Source organism: Rhopilema esculentum, chromosome 5 (genome assembly GCF_057945365.1).
Source record: "Rhopilema esculentum isolate cy_ngs chromosome 5, ASM5794536v1, whole genome shotgun sequence".
Lineage (NCBI taxonomy): Eukaryota > Metazoa > Cnidaria > Scyphozoa > Rhizostomeae > Rhizostomatidae > Rhopilema > Rhopilema esculentum.
In genome coordinates, this window is record NC_142819.1 from 1,379,821 (window position 1) to 1,398,958 (window position 19,138).

A 19,138-nucleotide genomic window follows, 5' to 3' on the forward strand; every position below is an offset into this window, starting at 1 on the left:
ACTTTCGGTGATATATGAGCATATGTTACATGCTTGAATCTTGAAGATTTCCCAAGAAATTACTCGAAACTTAAACGAAGTTAGGTAAAACCCAAACTGTTTTTGTTCGGTAATTTTCAATTTGAAAGCTCGGAATTAAGGTAAAATCAAAAAAATCTTGCGGAATTACGGTTAAAGGGAAATTTTCTTGCAGAATCACGGTATTTGATACCCCCTTCCCCCAAAGCCCTCTCAGATAGAGACTGAAAATTCGCTTTGAAGTAAACAGAGACTAAAAATTTAATTTGAAAGAGACAGAGACTGAAAATTGCTTTGAAAGAGAGAGAGACTGAAAATTCGATAATTCCTTTCAGTCATGTACATTATATTTTCGATTTATATTAATTTCTTTGGTAAGGTGTAATTAATCTGAACATTTGTCGAGTATAATGCACGTTGTGTACTTGCCGCTTAACTTTGGCCACCTCTACTTACAATAAATATGCAAAGCAAAAATGTACAACGTGACATCATTATGGTGACATCAAGATAATATGCAAATACATGTATGAAAGATTTATTCCCCTTTTTATTCAGATTTTTCAAGTGGAGGGGGGGGGCAATGCCCACAAAAGCAAGCAAATTTGCCGACAAATGACATAATTTTACCGACAAAACCGACAATTTGGCAAAACTTGGGGGCAGTTACCCCCACACCCCAGCAATTTCCGCCACTGAGGCTGAAACTTCTTTTTAAGGGGCGTCGTGAAAGGGTATCTGAGTGAAAGCCCTGGGCAAGATAAACCTTTGAAATTTGGCTTTGGTGAATGCAAGAATACTTTGTCTCCCCAAATCCTCCCAGGGGGGTGGCTAGGTGCCACTGCGATGGCACCTAGCCATGCTCGCAGCGTCGACTTGAGAATTACCATCCTGTTTCAAAACAAACTGGAGGAAGGCCATCTGGTTAGGCTGTATCAAAGTACACTTGTAACTCGATCCAAGAACATGAATTAATGATAGGCACCGCTCTTTCCAGCTGACTTTATCTCTGTAACAAGGACGTTAAATGCACAGGTGAGATGCTTTCCCCTTCATTTCCTATATGACAGGAAATCTCAAAGCTGTAAGGTGGCCTGTTTGAAGCTACTGCAGACTCACTTTCTCTCCCACAGTTTAACTTGCAAGCATTATTTCTTATTTCTTACAACACGACTCTTTCTGCATAAAATTGGGCCTTAGAAATTAACATTGCAGTATTAACTTTTAAGTTGCATTTATCTTCCCTGCTTATTTTTGATAACACCCAGTGCCCTAACCGTGCGCCTTCCAAGAAAAGATATCCCCTTCTCCCCGGCCTAAAGAGAAGCTGCTATCATCAATGCCCAATGTACTTAATCGTTCTTAATATTGTGTTGGCTTTAACTAATGTAAGCGATTGACCTGGAGGCGTGTTTTTTTGGACTACCAAACAACGCCAAACAATATTTTATGATAGTATTGTATCTTTAATCGTAATCTATCCAACAAAAGCAGTTACATCCTATAGAAAAAGCCATAACTTTTTCATCCACCAAAAAATAGAGGATAAGTTACAACCTCGTGACAGTGACTCGAGTAAGGCTGAACCAAGGACTGAAAAGTTAGGTGTTGGGTTCCGTTTAAGCAAAGGTTTGTATGTGTGGACGTCGTTTGCTCTCTCAGCTTCTGGATACATAAGGATAGGGTTTGGGTGAGGATCAGTGTCCAAGAGGTGCGAAACTGCATTAACGCCCTGGGTTGAATTTTTAAACTCAACACGTGTTGATGGGTTAGTCTTTACGGTAGCTCCAAAATTGATATTCCTTTTTTACTCTACTCATTTTGTCATTTGTATCAATTTAAAAAGGATTCAAAAGCTGTTTATACTACTCCCATTGCAAACTACACACTACAAAAAAAGATCTCCAGTTATTCCCTAAAGAACCTGAAATGTTCATATATTTGTTTGCAACTTAATTTATGCTTTTTCTGTCTCACTACAGAGAAGACTTTAAACATGTCAGCAAGAGAAGTTGAAATGAAAAACAGTAAGGTTGGAAACACAAACACTCCAGAGACTCCTGAAATGATGGAGTATTCGGTATGTCTGTTTGATTTTCTTTCTCAAGGAGGCCACTCCCAGTGATTAATGTTTTACTGATATGCTCAATTTGTTAAAACCCAATTTATTCTATTTATAGACATTATCTGTCATTGATTTACCCAAAGTCATGTGACACATTCCCTGTATGTCAGTGGAGCAAATAATAAAAATGCACTCTTTTGTTACAATGCATTAGTATAATGATGGCTAGAAAGTTATTTATTGTGTCCTTGGCTCCTTCTTGCAATATTGGCATTTGATTTCATGTAAGGATTGACTGGCCTTCTCCTTGGTTTCCTTGTCTGCTATAGTGGCTATTTTGTTGCTCTGTTCCTCTATACTTGATATATGGTCTGATTTGAAACTATAGAATTTGACCCAATAATAATGTAGGTGGCGGCCTGAATCTTCAAGATATAGTGCCTTTAAAAAAAGTGGTCAAGATTTTAATGATAATCGTGACACAGGCTAGTATCATCAGATTAGTGAGCCATTTTGCTCAATATCATAGAAATCAGAAGGCATATTGTTTTCCATTTGTATTGAAATAAAAAACCTGCCAGGGTGGAAATTTTTAAAACAAAATCATCTTGGGGCAATCTCTAGAAATTTCCCCATTGAAACATTTTGGTTGCCAACAACAATTTCAAAATGTTTTCCAGATAACACTAACCATAACAAGGTGATGCTGAGCTTGCTATGTTGTTGTTTTGATATGGTTTGAGAATATTCAAACTTAGCATGACATTTATTTTTATTTTGAGAATGCAAATATTTGACTTAATTAGAGAACTCTTTTTTTGGATCTGGTTTAAATAAATATCCTAAGTATGTTAAAGGACTTAGGTTGATACAGTAAATTTCAAAGAGGACACTGGTGACATTAATTTAGAATTTTGTATGTTAAAAACACAACTTTTGATCCTTTCCATTTCTTTTAACTTGTTCAAAGAGTTCATGGTTTTGTTAATGAAAAATGATAATACAACAAAGGCAGCTAAAAGCTTTTTGAATAAAAAACTGCTTTCTGTAATAAATGCTTTTCGGGGACTGAAAATTGGGCTTGATAAGACCTATAGATGAAGGCAAAATTTTTCAGCTTTCAGCATTTAACCAAAGATTTATAAATGAACAATTTATTCTCTGCGCTTAAGTGCATTAGTCAGGACATTATACCAATGATAACAATGGCTATTCACAAGGCAAAAGGCACACACTTTCGTTATGAGTTTTTAATTGCCACCTGCAGTCACTTTCCAAATTTGCAAGTGTACCATCTAACACAATTTTTATCTCATAAAGCAAAACACACTTATGGTATTTAAGTACTTTTCATGATTGCTACTTTCCATGGGTCCAATTACTACCATGTGGAAATAATTCTTATTTCACAGGAGCTTTTTATTAGTCATATAAAACATTTGACTTTTTTCATCAATAGGTAAAAGGGAGTGACACATTGGCCAGTATAGCATTGAAATTCAACACAACAACAAGTAAACTGGCAAGAATGAATCGCCTTTCAACGAGACTTCTCTATCCTGGCCAGGTTGGTTGTGAATTTTAGACAAAATTGATTCTCGTGACAATCTACTAGACATAAGTGGTTGGAATGTTTGAGTCCTTTTCTCATATGCATTGAATTTCAGTTGGGGCTTTTTTATTTTTCTATTTATTTTGTTTAGATTATCATAAATTTTGATGGAAATAAAATTGAACTATAAATATAGCAAACCACAATCAAAGCAGCATTCAAGCCTCTTAATAACTCACAGCGAGTTGAAATATTATGAAATATTTCTTAAAACATTATGCTATAGGGTATGATATAATTTTATGAAGCCATGTTATTGGTCTGCTGTTTGGGATTTGATGCCATTGAGGCAGAGCTTCATGTACTTTGATGTGTAGAGCAGTACAGTTCAAGTTGCAGATCACAATTTCATACTTACTTAATACGATCATCTGGCAACTGAATGTTCAGCTGGTCCTGTTGATGATCAGCTTAAGCCTGAACCTTAGAATCACAATTGAGAACATTCCAATGTAAAAAAGTCATGTAAAATGAGTGCTGCCATTGTATGCAGTCAAAGCAAGCCTTTCTTGGTTATAGAAAGATCTGTTTATTATCATATTTAATATTCAACAAAAAAATCATTTCAAATGCTGTGGCATTACTATATTACAGAGACCGACAGACACTTACATCTGGGGACCAAGTTTGTAATGCTTCAGATCTTGTAGGGTGCATGAGGTTAGGTCTGCTGGACCAACATGAAAGCAGGCCTTATTGCTAAAGTATCATCACATCAGGCCTTTCTCAAAGATGCGGGCTATAGCCCATGAATTTACGAGGGCTTTTTTCAGCCCGTGCAGTTTTTCAAACCAATGTTCTCATTTAATCCACGCAGTTTAGCTTCCCAATGTTTGTACTACTTACCACTGAATATTAAGGTGTTAGTAAATAAAGAGAAAGAGGTCTTACACATCTAGATGTTTCTCACATGTTAAAAAACTATTGTATTATCTGCTAAAACTTTCAATGGAATAGGAAATGTGTTTGCACAAAAAGAACAACATATAGTGTGATTAATGCAACGAAAAATGAAAGTCCGAAACGTTCTTTTCAAGTCACAACATATATAACTAGGCATTCCCAAAAACACCACATTTGACTGGCAAAATCTAACAGAACTTTGCTATATTCCAAAAAAAGTTATGTTCCTGGTTGCCTTCTTTAGGTGAATAGTGTTCAAAGAGTTGGCAAGGTAATGTATTTTGCCTTTGTAAATACTCAAATATAAAACATTAACAACAGTTATGCAAGGGCTAAATAGCCCACGCAGCCAAACTGGCAAGGGCTTTTTAAAGCCTGCGTTGTTCTTTTTCCTGGAGAAGCCTGCATCACATCTTATCAACCAAAGTGTCAATAGGGAGAAAGATAAGGAAAAATTATTTTGAAAGCTGTGATAAACCTTCTTGCATGCAATACCTAAAGCTGTTTAAAGATATTTACACTTTAATCTTTATTTACTGACCTTTTTTATTTTTTAAAATTTTCAGCAAGCTTTTCTAAAACAATCGTAAAGGTCCATGTTTCTGTTAGCTGGTCAGTCATAAGTTACCTGTCCCAGCTATAAGATGTAGCCATTGCATCATTAATTGTAGCACTAAGGTCATAGTGTACACACTCTGCTAATGATGTTCTTACTTTTAAATTCATATATTGTTTACTTCATGTCGACATGATATTTACATTGTTTATCAGTTTACCTTAAACAGAAGCCTGTTTTGCTGTCATCCGTGTTGCTTCTGTGATGGATATGAAATGATACTGAAAATTGCCTAAATTTATGTTGGAACAGTAGCTCTGCTTTCAACCCTGGATGTTTTTGCTGAATGAGTTTTTTCATTGTTTTAAAGCTTCTGTTCTATCTATGGGGAAACATACTTTGAATTGTTGGCTCTACTCCGTTTGCTATGTAGCATTCTGTCTTTCGTTGCATGCTACTCGAATAAAAACACCATACTGTTTCTTCCATCCTGCATAATATATGGTATCTGGTGTTGCTGGTCAGTGGATGACGCATTGCTTCTTCTAAGCCTTTTTAATGCAGGAACTCGGTTCAATGCTCTAAAAAAATGTTAGCACTTACTAACATATTCTAAACTGATATCTCTTACAATGTTATAAAATAAGCCTTTAGTTGAGCTCCTTTCAAATGTTGGTGCATAAATCTTTTAAAGTCAGGGACTGTAGTGAAGGAAATCATTTACAACTATTCACCGAACCATTTTACTCTGGGCCATAAGCGTACTGAAAACACTTAACACACCACCCCTTTGTAACATGCTCCGTTGTTTCTGTCGAAGTTCCGTCATCGTTTAGATTGTCTGCTATTAGCGTCGCTCGTGCAGTCGCGTTTGAGCCGAGTCAACTCAATCAAACTTTCTGAAGCTTTAAGACAACGTTGGTGATGTTCTGACAGTTGTGATTTGTAACCCTAACAAAATATTTGGAGTTAAATGGACTCAGAATTAATAAATTTTGAAAGTTTCCGAAACTATTGTGTATTTCACTACTCAGTTTGCGCTTCTGTGATTATATTGTATTAACTTTTTTGATTTCCAGATCCCTTAGGCTTCCTGGCCCCTAACCTGGTTTCCACTTTCTTAAACCTTCTATTGTGAGGTCTGAGCAGTGGCTCGAAACGGTACGTGTCTGCTCACTGTTGTGAGAAACAACAGTGTTTTCCACTACACCATCTAAATTTTTTTTTATCATATAATTTTTTTTACAATAGATGCTTACGTCTACATCCTATTTCCTAATTTCTTTACAAAGTGTACAACACTACAGGGACGGGACCACAGGGAGCAAAAGACAATGACTACCCTGTGGCCATTAACATAAAAAAACATATAACAGGTAACAGCTAAATGAAGCAATTACAGACACCTACAAATACTATTAATTACTGATAGCTACTAGGACCCGTTTCACATTGGATGTTCGGTCAGAATATGAGACGGATGCTGGAGAACAGGAATCTAAATTTCAGCCATTCGAAATTATTTGCTTAAATTTTTTTACGGTTTCATTCATACTCTTTGGAAGAAAAACAGCTAGCCTGGGTCTATTGTCTCAATACATCTGTTGATCTTTAGCCTCTTAGAGCGAAAATTATCATAAGTACATACACCATATAATAATATTTACTGCTCTAATTTCATCTGATTCTGTAATTTTTGTTAAAATCTAAAATTGCTAAACACATGACGCCGGCTTTTAAAAAACTGCCTATAATACCGCTCGATTTTATTAAAAGCTTTGCAAACCCGATTGGGCTGTTATTGGATTCGACTGGCCTGACAAAAGGCTGTGCTGATCTGGTTTGCGAAGACCGTCTATTTGCCAACAGTGTTAAGCCACAAGATCAAATTGCAAGGATACAAGGTATTCTTTACAGGCACCAAGCGGACACCTGATAATTTAACTACGTGCTGTAGTTTGTATATCAGTGAGAGGATATCACGGAAAAATAGAGCTGTGTTGCCCAGCATATTATATTACATGAACGTGCGAATATTACATGAACGATGGTTTTTATGAATGACAACGAGAATCAACTTGGGCAGTTTTTATTCCATAAATGTTTTTATCCTTACAGTGTTGCCGGAACATAACTAATAGCTATTGTGTATGTAGCAAAAAAACTATGCTTTTTGTGAGTAGCAGAAAAACTTTGGATCATATGTACTGCGTAGGATATAGAATTGTTTGAAATAAGAGACATAAGTAAGGTTTAATTACGCGAAGACCATTAACAGAAAGTTACTTCAGAATGACTATGGTTTTATCAACAAAAATAACGTTATAGAGTTTAAACAAATTTTAGCTACTGACAAAATGGGAAAATTTGCAGCGATTGTGTCCTCAATTTTATTCGAGCAACGAACGAAATGGCAGTCGATTTTATCGCTTGATATTGTTTGATACTATAATTAAGGATACTTTCAGCTTTTTTTTATATCTTAACCATTAACAACCATCACAATTTTCATCTCTTGTACGCTAAATCCTGATTGGTAGCTTGTCATGAATTTTTTTACACAGAAGCTTTCAATCGATGACCGATTCAATCGATAACTTGCTGCATCAACGCAAACAGAATCAATAATCATATCAAGATATTTGGACATCTTGTTTTTAGTATTAGGAAAATGTATTATTCTCTTTTTGCTACATAAATCACTTTCACAAAGCGATAAAGCTTAATATCAACATTGTGAAACTTGTAGCTGAATTATTTCTCTAAATTCTTAAACAATTGAAAACGTTGAACAAGTCTATCTAAGACCGCTTTTTCAGATGTGCCTGCAGACGTAATTTGATCGGCATGGTTTGCCTGCGAGCGCCGCTTGCACACTTTAGCGAGGCCTGTTTCAGCAAAATGAGGCTATGTTCAAAATGAGGCTGTAGCAGGGGATCCTATTGCATGGAAGCATGACTTTTCCAATCTAGTAGACTTCTATGCATTGACTTTCTTAATTTTGCAACGTAGCTCTTATCCATTCATGCCGCCTTCCTTTCTACTTAGGCAGCTTCTCGAGTTATCAGAAATATGTGTCCATTTACATACTTGGTGTTGGACACTCGGTAATCATAAGTTACGTTCTAATGAACATCTTAATGTTATGCAACGTTCCTCCACTCTTGATACTCCCAATTTTCCACTCATTTGTGTCGCTATCATGCTGTGAATCACGTGGGAAGGCTTTTTCAGAGCCATAAGATCATAACTGGTTCTTAATTGTTTTTTTTCCAATCTCCAAATTCATATTAACAATTCATGAGCAAAGCTTAAACAAAGAACCCTTCCCTTTTTTTCTCTCTAATTTTTTTCCAGCTCCTGTTTCAAATTTATTTTCTAAGTTGGATCTTGAAGCAAAGTGAAAACCGACCTTTGATCTTCAGAAGTTTCGTGCACAAGAACAATGATTCCGGGTTCAAGAAGACATTGGAGTAGGCGCCGTTGAAACTTGTTTTAAAGCCCCCTAGTTTAGTAGCGGGTTGTTGGCTGATCATCGATGCTCAGGGCTTCTTATGTGTATCACAACAGTCGTTGGCCTAATTGTTTGATCGGGACCTTGGTACGGAAGCTATGCTAGTAAATTCACTGTTGATATGGAATCTAGTGACTATGACGCAACATTGGCGATTGTTGCTAGGTATCACCGATCGTGGAATTTTATGTCAAGTTGTATGAAGGTAAAACATAAGCTTTTTCTTTCTATCTTACCAGTGTTTTATTTACAGTTATACACCATCTACCTCGCTAAACCAAAACGGCTAGAAAGTGGGATATGATTTGTATCCCCGACATATGTTCCCTAGGATTATCCCTTTAATTCTTTTCTTTAAACGATGTCCCACGTGACTGAATAATGGTCACTTCAACCTAGTGGTGTTTCACCACACATAGAGGAAAACCGGGATGTAGCAAGCCTGATAGGCCCTTATATAACTTGAGAGGGCGCTTTTGGAAGAGCACTTATCATGCCAACCTTTTACCGTTGGATTCTGGCAGATAAACACTGTGACAGTAAAAGTTCGACGCAAAAAGGGGGACTCACTCTTCATGGAAAGCACTCGCAAAATCTAGAGGGAGACACAGTTCCCCTTGCGCCGGACACAGTTCCCCTTGCGCCGGACACAGTTCCCCTTGTGCCGAGACACAATGCCCCCTGCGCCGAGACACAGTTCCCCTTGCGCCGAGACACAGTTCCCCCTTGTGCCGAGACATAATGCCCCCTGCGCCGAGACACAGTTCCCCTTGTGCCGAGACACAATGCCCCCTGCGCCGAGACACAGTTCCCCTTGCGCCGAGACACAGTTCCCCTTGTGCCGAGACACAATGCCCCCTGCGCCGAGACACAGTTCCCCTTGCGCCGAGACACAGTTCCCCTTGTGCCAAGACACAATGCCCCCTGCGCCGATACACAGTTCCCCTTGTGCCGAGACACAATGCCCCTCGTGCCCTGGGCTCCTATGCTTTTGGAAGATGCTATTTCGCTTATAAATATCACTTATTTTGAAGCGTACACCTTATTTGTAATCGCCGTCCTGATCACCATTATCATTATCATCATCATTAATCGTCGTCGGCTCCCCTCATAACATCATTACCTTTGATCTCATCAAACTTTTCCACAGCTGCTAGAGCTGTTAGGGGTTCTGGTGTTTCCTGTAATTTGTTCATCATTTTCTGAAAGACATGCCCAAGGGCGTTCTTTTTTCTCAAGATCAGCTAGGGGCTCAAATTTTTTACACTTAGTTTAATTCTGAGTATTCTCTTAATCGTAGATTTTTCTGCAAATAGAAACAGCTGTGAATTTTGAAGTACAAAAGTGACGTTGTTGAAAACCTCCAGAAAGGTATTTTCTTGAGACACCACTTGTTTATCATCTCACTGCTTCTTGAAAAGCAAGAAACTCCGATACTAAAGAATTTTATTAAATTTTAATGTTTCTTGTGGTCTCCAAAATTTCGTTTACATTGAGTAAAGTCACTTTAAAACTTTTCATTTCACAAGACCTGAAGTCAAAACCAACTTCACTAGGAAGAGGTTGCACCCCAATCATCTTTGGTTCTTCTCATATTCCCAATGATCCCTCTCTATCCGCTATTGGAGCATTTATGCCCTTGGATAAAAAAATTACTTCCAGCCTCATTTCCATGCCACTTGGTTGGCTTGTTCTCTCTTTCAATAGCCATTCATTACCCCCCTTAACTCGTTCAAGTTGCTTATCTTGGCCCCGAAGAAGCAACAAATGGCGTTGCGACGTATTGTTTTGAAAATTTCATCATGGCTATCCTCGACTGACCTATCCTGCTTTTTCTAACCGACACCACCAGATCTCAAGGGCGAGTCTTTTGCTACTTCCTCTTACTGCTACATCCCTCTTTTCTGCTCCTCTTCTCTGCACAGTTCTTCCCGCCAAGAGCAGGCGCATCAATGTGTCCTCTAGAAAGCCGTATAACCACATTGTTTTCACCTGAAAAATCATAAATCCCGCCACCCGTGCGGTGTTCATCGCTTGATCAAGTTACGCGGGCTAATGTCTTGATTTGTAGCCTCATAAAATTGTTTTAATTGTTTCAAACCCTACAATTGATATTTGGTGTACAAGTGTGTTGTTAGAAGAAGAGAAAATAGAAACAATCACGAGTCATTGCGTCTCCAACTTGGATAACGGTACAAAGTTTTATGTTCTGATAAAGAATAGAACCTCTCACGTGGTCAGCGGGCACCATGATCAGCTAGAGCAACTCTCGACATATGGCCTATTTTATTTTGCCTAAATTGCCGTCTTGTAGATAAATTTAGACATGGCGGCGTCATTTTCATCTTGCTGTGGATCAATTTCGAAGGTGGTGGTAAGGCCTAGTTGTTTATTGTCTTATCTTATGGCATTGAAATCACATGTGATAAGATGTACTCTATTTGTCTACATCGTGGCAGAAATTTTAGTAGCTTCACTTTCTTTTTGAGCACCCAAAAATGACATGATGTGGTGGTACTCAACGACCTTTTAAGGCTGAGAATTTTTCATCCTTTAAATAGCGAAAAATTTGGTTTTACTTTTAGGGATGCTCATTAAATTAGATTTAATTATCTGATTGACTGTGCTTTTAGGCAGTCATTTATTATTGCCAATGCAGTTCTAAGCTTTATGCATCATTTTTAACCCAAAATTATTTAATTGCTTAGAACGGGGCTCAGACAACAGACTAGGGGTTCTCCCAGGCCACTACACCCAAGGTCAAGAATCAGCTGTCACTGGACATCATTTTAAGGCAAGTTTCCACTTTATTCGCTCTGGTCGCGCGACTGAGCGAATGTACATTAGGGCATTCGCAAATTTGAACTTCCTTATTCGCTGCGAATGCGCGACCGTTCGCTGAGTAGTTGAAATCAGTTGAACTACTGGGCGACTGATCGCGTTCGCCGATTCGCTGACTTGTTGATTCGATTTCGCCAAGTCGCGCGACCAGAGCGAATCAAGTGGAAACAGATTATGAGAAAATGAAAAATCAATGTGTTAGCAGCCTTGCAAATAAGTTAACTTAAGTGGATAGATAATCCTGGACGTTACGTTTTTTCACATTTCGAGGCCCTCTCCGCCTCCCTAATATACGGCTCTTTAAGCAACTGTCGTCGTGACATTTGTCAACAAAGCCCAACTTATGGGTGATAGCTACCATAAGTTGAGTTGAATTGAGTTAATGTCTTTGGTATGAATTTGAACCATATTTTTCCAGAATCTTGTTCTAACTGTGCACAGTTTGGTCTGTCACTTACTAGATGCGAAATGTTTTTTCTCGAATTCTGGTATTTGAAAGTACGAATGTGTATGCTCTTTGCAACTAAATTAATGAAAGTGATTCGGGCTATGACAATAATCAAACACTAACCCTTTAGGCGAAGGGTTTTAAATGTTATTCAGAGAAAAAATACTTTATTTCTAGAGCAATATTTCTTATTAAGAGTCATCTCATTATAAGAGAAAATAAAAGGTGTTTGATCCCTTTAACCCTTGCAATTTATTTTGATTTTATTTGAGTAAGAATCTAAACATAAATTTAGGTATTATTGTTGCGAATTTTGGTTGTTAGGCCTTACTTTTAAAGCATCAAGTGTATAACTATTAGTTTGAAGACTTCAAGTTCTGTCGTAGCTTTCAGTTTGTCCACCAAAACATATCTCTTTCTTATCTTATTGTCTCACTGGTTTTGAATAATCTGTTTTTGAAATACTTAAAAACATATTTACAAGTTCCCTTATGCAGAGGAGTTGGTCTTGATCAAAACACTCCAGCCATTGTAATTTGGCTGGAAGAGGTCTTTTTCAAATAAGGGCATACCAAAGATTTAAATTACAATTTTCACCTAAAGGATCCCCACATGGAATATGAAAAGGACAATGTGCATGTTATTTTATACATAGTTCATTAGTAGCTCCAACTAGATTTTTGGACGTTTCACAGTGCTTACATATTGATAAATCACAATTTTATTTTCACTTGTGTTTGTTTTGCAATGGTATTGAATTTTCCAGCAAGGCATTTACTAAGGGACTTCACCGAAAGGACAAGCATTTATCCCTAATACAAAGGGGAAGTTTAAAAAAACTGTCATAGGGGACAGCGGGGCAACTTTCCCTTCTTTAAGTGCATCTTTATTGCGTATTTTTTAAGACCCGGTTACGAAGAGACAGGGACAAAATGTTTGAGTAATCAATTTGTCCAAAATTGGAGAAAATGAAACGGGGAAATGGAAGCCATGCATTAAAACTGATCCTTATTTCATTTTATCTTTACCTATGGAAATGTATGTCCATTGAAAGTCGGAGTGCTCCTAAGACAAGATACTTTTTGCAACTATCTCCGAGCCATAGAAACAGAAATCTTCCATTTGAGTTTTCTTTTGTCATTGTCCTTCCATGAGACCTGAACTAAAGTTTCGTTGCCCCAACAAGCAACAAATGAACTTTTCCCTGGAATGACAAACATAGCTCTCTGAGACCCATATCAACTGTTTCCTTTACTTTGTTTCCCACACCAGTGTTAAAGTTATGATTTTTCTGAAACTCACCTTTACATTGTTGCTTTGTTTCTTCTAAACGTCTATTTTATCTCGGTATCGTCAGATGTGATTTGATATTGGTGTTTGTGATTTATAATCTTCGTTTTCCAGACATTGTTTGTGCCGGTGAAAATAAACTTGCTTGAGAGACAGGTCGAGAAAAAGCTGCAGAAAGATGAACTGGAACTCGTCACCAAACCACCGAAGACGAGGCCATTTCCAGGCAGACAGGACGTAAGTACGACATTTGTTTCCAGAATGCTCTTTTCTGTTCTTGAATAAAATACATAAACAACATGATAGTCGTTATCGGGATAAGAGGGAATGTTACCATCGAGGACCATAGTGAACTTGGGGGAAGGGGTATAAATCCCAACATCTTCTGTCCAGGATTGAGGTTTGAAATTAAATAACCTGCTCTTTTTTTCACGACAAAGCAAAAACTGAAAACCCAGAGTTTTCTTGTCCTATCGCCATGGAACCTTAACAAAACGTCTGTCAAATTCTAGTATGAAATACTTGATATTCCTGAATTCAATCCTTCATGTCGGCGAAAATGATTTTTAGAAAATAATTTTTGTATTTTATCAACAAAACGAGCAAGTTTATTGCATTTCGTTTTTTATGCAATTGCAGTAAGCCTGTTTTTCGAAAGCAAGTGTGTTGTTCTAGTTTTTCGAGAAGAAATTGCTCCTATTTTGATTTAAGTCAGTTTTCAGTACACCAACAATTTGAATTTAATTATTTCAACAAAGTAATTCAGAATTGTAAATTGAAGGTTTCTTGGTACAATGTGGCACCCGTATCAAGTCAACAGTTGACAATTTTAAAAAGCATTTCTTGTGCTTTTGCTTGAGACAATCAGGTCTGGGAAACTCATTACCTTTTGCTTTTGTTCAGTTTAGTTTGGACAGGCACGGCCAAGTTCTCTAATCTCGCACTCATAAACTGATAAGTGTCTCTAAGTTTTCAAAGCTAAGCTTTCAATACAATTTGGTTTTTGTGCAATTCCAGCGTATAATAGGATCAATCTTTTAGTTGCTATTCTCTATATTTCTTAAAAGATTTTTGGACTTACAGCTTATGGTTAAATAGACCGTCAGCCCTATTCAGATAATGTCATTTAGTTACGAACCTTCAACATGTCACTTTAAACCGACTGGTTTCTGTTAAGAAGTTTTGAATTAGTTTTATACCGATATTCCAGTCCAACGTAGCACAGCATGCGGATGAAGGTAAGGTAATTTCGACGAACGTTATGAATGTAGAAACTGTCGTGGCAAAGATTCTGTGTTTTAGCATTGCTTTATTGTTTTGTTTTTGAATGTGTTTCTTGAGATAACCGTAAAGTTTGCGCTAGTAAAGAGAACAAATCGAGAGAAACGAATTTTCGATGTAAACGAAATCTTAAGCGGACGATTCTTTAATGTTACATCTCATGTTTCAAAATGAGAAGGTTTCACGATTGTCAAGTTGAGCAATGGCAAGATACGCCGCTCAATTTCCAATTTCAAGATACGCTGTAAAGTCTGTCTTCGGAATCCATGATCCAATAGGTTTATCCATTCTCACTCAACTTAGAGTTCGTCTAAGCAAATTAAACTGTCACAAATTCAAACACAATTTGAGGGATACTTTAAACCCAATGTGCCCTTCAAATGATGGCATTGAGGATGCGGAACATTTCTTGTTGCTTTGCCCTTCTTTCGCTGCTCAAAGACAAGTTCTTTGTGCTGGAGTCTTACTGGACATATTACGACCTCTTGGACCTACAAACCTGTCAAATATGGCTCTAACTCAGCTTTTACTATATGGCAATGAAAATTTCCCTTATCACGCCAATGGAAACATTCTCAATTTGACTCTACAATTCATCCGCAATACTAGCCGGTTTGAATAAGGTCGTTTTAATCTAAAATGTACACCACGGCCTAAGAAACGGAAGCAGTAGATTTCTGCGGCCTTAAATGTATCAGTGATCGCCACTCTCTGATCTCAAAAGCATTGTTTCTACTCGATTAACCATCTGAAAGCTGATCTGATTTTGCAACAGTATAAAACCATGTAAAAGCATTTGAAAAGATCTTGTAAATAAACCTATCAAAGATTTAACTAAAGCATCTATATCATATTGATTTCACAGGCCTGTTCAATACAAATACTGTAATATTGCATATGGAATGTTCAGTGCTCAGTTGAATGAAAATATTATTAAGCTTGCTGTAGCAAGTATTATTAAAAATATTGTTAAGGGGTTGATGCGAGCTTTTCTTGTTTGAAATATTTGTATCTCTTTCCACAGTCCTTGAGTCCTGATTTTCAAATGGAAGAACTTTTAAGGAAGAGTGATAATGGAAAGGATGAAGTTTCTGAGAAATATTTAAGAATAAATGGACGATACATCACGGATGGACAGGTAATCTTGGCAATTTCATTATCAGGTGGTTGAACCTCTTGGGAATAAAGCATCGTGCCAACTCTGATGCTGCCAAGTTCTGTCCCACCGATGCCATCCATTGAGTTGCATCGAAAATAGATAAACATTTACAGGTTTACTTACATTGAACAACAAACCTCTCTCTTTGCCTCCCTCTTTTTATAGCAGTCTTCGAACAATGACATTAGAATCTTAATACCGAGAAACATGACAAATGTGAGGTTTTTGGGACATGTGAAAATTTTGCTTTATCCCTAGAGTGGCCTCCTTCTGTTTACAGTTTTATCCGTCCTTGAATTTCCATGATAATGCGAAAACTCATTAATATGCATTTTAGTAAGGTATGACAGTCTATGTCGTGCCACAGTTATTTACTAGTATTATTTAGTCGTTAAAAAGTCCCCTGTATAAAAAATCACAGTTTTATAAAATTGTGTATTATTTACATTGGATGTTTTGATAACAGGTATATACTCTTTTTTTTTGTTTTTCAATGTATGAGCTGCAAAACTATTTACCCATAAAGAAAATTTTTTAACTGTCTATGAAATTTTTGTAAAATTGTTGTTTAATGTAAAAAAATTTCTAAATTTCAATAAAATCCAAACAAATGTTTATAGAAGTTTTAATAAAAACGGTTTTAATATCAAACAAATATGAGAGTTTGAGCTAGATATCTAGAAAGGAATGATACAAAGACGAGGAACTGAGGACATTTGAGATAGCTCCTGTATTGTGTTTTTTTCAGGGCGTGGTACCAGGTGTTCTGCTTGTGACTCCCCAGACGGTCATGTTTAACCCAAGCGTCTCTGACCATTTGGTCATTGACAGAGGGCGGGATGCATACACGGTAAAATGTCCAATGAAAGCAACGAGAAGCATTGCATATTACAATGATATAGCAGCCATGGTTTTGGGAGACGTATCCGCCGAATTGTGAGTTGTGAATTCGCGTTTATGTTTAAACTCCATCTTATCTTTCTGTTGTCAGCAGTGCGTCTGTGCACCCAAAGTCCTTGTAAATATTAGAAACCATTTCATGTAAACGTGAACTCTCTTAAAATTGTTCTTTTCATGCCCTTTAACATTTTATTTTCTTTTTACATATATTCCTCAACTTATTTATTTTTTATGCGAATTTGACGCTCTTGTAACACTAAAGTTATGATAATTTTAGCTTGATTTTAGCTCACTAATGTTTTCTCTTCTGTCTTTAAAGTTTTTTGCTATATTATTAGCTTTCAAATGATCGTGCTCTTGTTTTATCAAAGATTTCCTTATGTTCTTTAAGTTTTAAACATATCTAAATTATTGGTTTTGTGGTATTTAGCTGCTTGTTAGCTTCTTTCTGTTTTGAATGCTGAAATGTTGTTTCCTCTAGAAGATTATCACATATCTAATAATTTCATTCTTATCTTAATGATGAGTATTTGTACTGTGTTTTACAGGAAAATTTTGATCTCAAAGAATGTATTGTTTTTTCCTAGTATACCAAAACTGGTGACGTCAGGCCATAAAACTTGGGCAGAAAGGGAAAATCTTTCAATGAACACAAGCAATTATGTATCACAAGATACAATTGGTATGTTGTCTGAATCCAATTTTTCAGACATGAGGGAAAGGTATTCTTTGGAATCGATAGATCGAACGAACTCTCGTTTCGACGAAACGAAGAAAGACCAGATACCGTTGTCACAAACTTCTACATTATCTGATAATTTATCTCAAGACGACACTTTTACTAGCTGTAATTGTACGAAAAGTTCCAAAACTGGATCAGATTTGGACAATCTAACTGTTGAAGGAAGAGTAAAAGGAAATGATATTGTTAATTCGATTTATACGGCTGAGACATCTTCGTCTCGTGGTTCATTTACAAATCACGATCGGATGGACGGCGCCATAAAAGATTCAGATATATTTACAAAACAATCAAATGAAAACACGCAGAAACACGCAGAAGGAGCGCGAGACAGCATCGATATTATGGACACAAAGTGCACTAGCACACCCCGCAAAATCCAAGAAAACAGTATTAAAAATTCTAAAGTTGCAATGCATGACGACTCAGGACTAATATACACAAAAATCCAGCCGAAAAACTCTATGAAGAAACTAACTGGAAATGCAATAAAGTTAGAGACATCGGGGAAACTCGAAGATTCGTATGTTTACGGTGATAAAGGCAATGCTAATTCTTTCATTGAAGGGGAATCTTTGTCTCAAATTGACGCGAGTAGAGACAGTGGAATATCAGAGGGCACAAGTTTTACGTCCACGAGATCAAGTTTAAAGCATGGTCTTACTAATGATGTGGGAAATAGGCCCATGTCACCAAAATCATCAAGTTTGAGCGATGAAGCGAGGCAGTGGCTTGGCAAACGAGGCATTCGGTATAGCGTTGATAGTGACGATGAGGGACATTTTACTGGTAAGTATGCCTTCCCTAAGTTTCTCTTATGACTTTCCAGAGTTGGTATGCCCGAAGAGCCTTCTCAAAAATTTTGGCCACTCGTCAGTAATCCTGCAGTGTAGAATATTGTTGTTTAAACTAGCAGAATAATTTCGTGATAAAAGATAAGGAAGGAAAAATTCGACGGACGTAAATCGTCAACAAATAATATTCAACCAACCTTTTTTTAATTATTAAGAAATGATAAAGCTAAGATTTTTCTTCTGCTTTGGCTTTCGCTATTGGGGTTTTCTCATTTCTCTGAATACTTTCCCTACTACTTTAAATATCATTGATAACAGCTGTTTGAAAACGTCCGAATAAATAGGATTATATTGTGGAAATTCGACAGTGTTTCTTTAACAGAAGCTGGATGTCAAGTGGGGTAGTAGGTACCTTCCACCATCTATCCTACTTTCGTGTTGAACTTGATAAATATGATTGAAAATACCTTTTGCTATAGAAACCATGGACACAAGTCAAATGGAATTGTCAAAACCTCGCCCTGCTTCACTCACTGCAGATGAGCTGGTCTATCTCTGTCTCAGGATTCACAAAGCACATTGGTGCAGACCGTCAAACTTGGAGACGCACATCATGGGGATTCCTCAGAACAGAGATCAGCAGAGGATGGAACACTGGTTTGCTGTTCCCCAGGAAAGGTAATGCCTACTTAAAATTTTACGATCATGTCTGCCTTGAGAGACTTGTCATGGGAGATAAATCATGGTAACATATTAGGCTAGCATTGCTTCGGAATTTGTTACTAAATAAGTTTTTGACCCATCAGTGGTTGGGCTCTTTTCCATGAGGGTCGAATGGATGACTTCATTTCATCGGTTTGAAAGACACCATCTAACCGACACGAAAGGAGCTTTGCTATAGACTTCTGAAAACTGTTTATCTACCTTTCAGCCTACTGCCAAAATTTAGGCTGCTATTTCTGGTCCATTACTTCTTTAAGAAATACTTTTCGCAATGTTGAAATCCAGTTAGTTA

At 37.1% G+C, this 19,138-nt stretch overlaps 1 protein-coding gene across 4 annotated transcripts in view; it reads left to right on the top strand.

Moving 5' to 3' along the window:
* Nucleotides 1-893: 893 nt before the first annotated feature.
* LOC135690028 (nuclear receptor coactivator 7) overlaps nt 894-19,138 on the top strand; it is a 34,962-nt gene continuing 16,717 nt past the window's right edge. The window contains exons 1-8 of one of the 4 annotated variants that reach the window (XM_065207450.2): nt 894-1,053; nt 2,001-2,098; nt 3,543-3,650; nt 13,362-13,484; nt 15,553-15,666; nt 16,436-16,623; nt 17,175-18,118; nt 18,603-18,801. In XM_065207450.2, the coding sequence (XP_065063522.2) occupies nt 2,015-2,098; nt 3,543-3,650; nt 13,362-13,484; nt 15,553-15,666; nt 16,436-16,623; nt 17,175-18,118; nt 18,603-18,801 (1,760 nt within the window). In that variant the 5' untranslated portion in view covers nt 894-1,053; nt 2,001-2,014. Of the gene's footprint in view, nt 1,054-2,000; nt 2,099-3,542; nt 3,651-3,674; nt 8,874-9,968; nt 10,040-10,101; nt 11,043-13,361; nt 13,485-15,552; nt 15,667-16,435; nt 16,624-17,174; nt 18,119-18,602; nt 18,802-19,138 lie in introns of those variants that run through there. The other 3 variants (XM_065207453.2, XM_065207451.2, XM_065207452.2) reach the window with 3 other exon arrangements.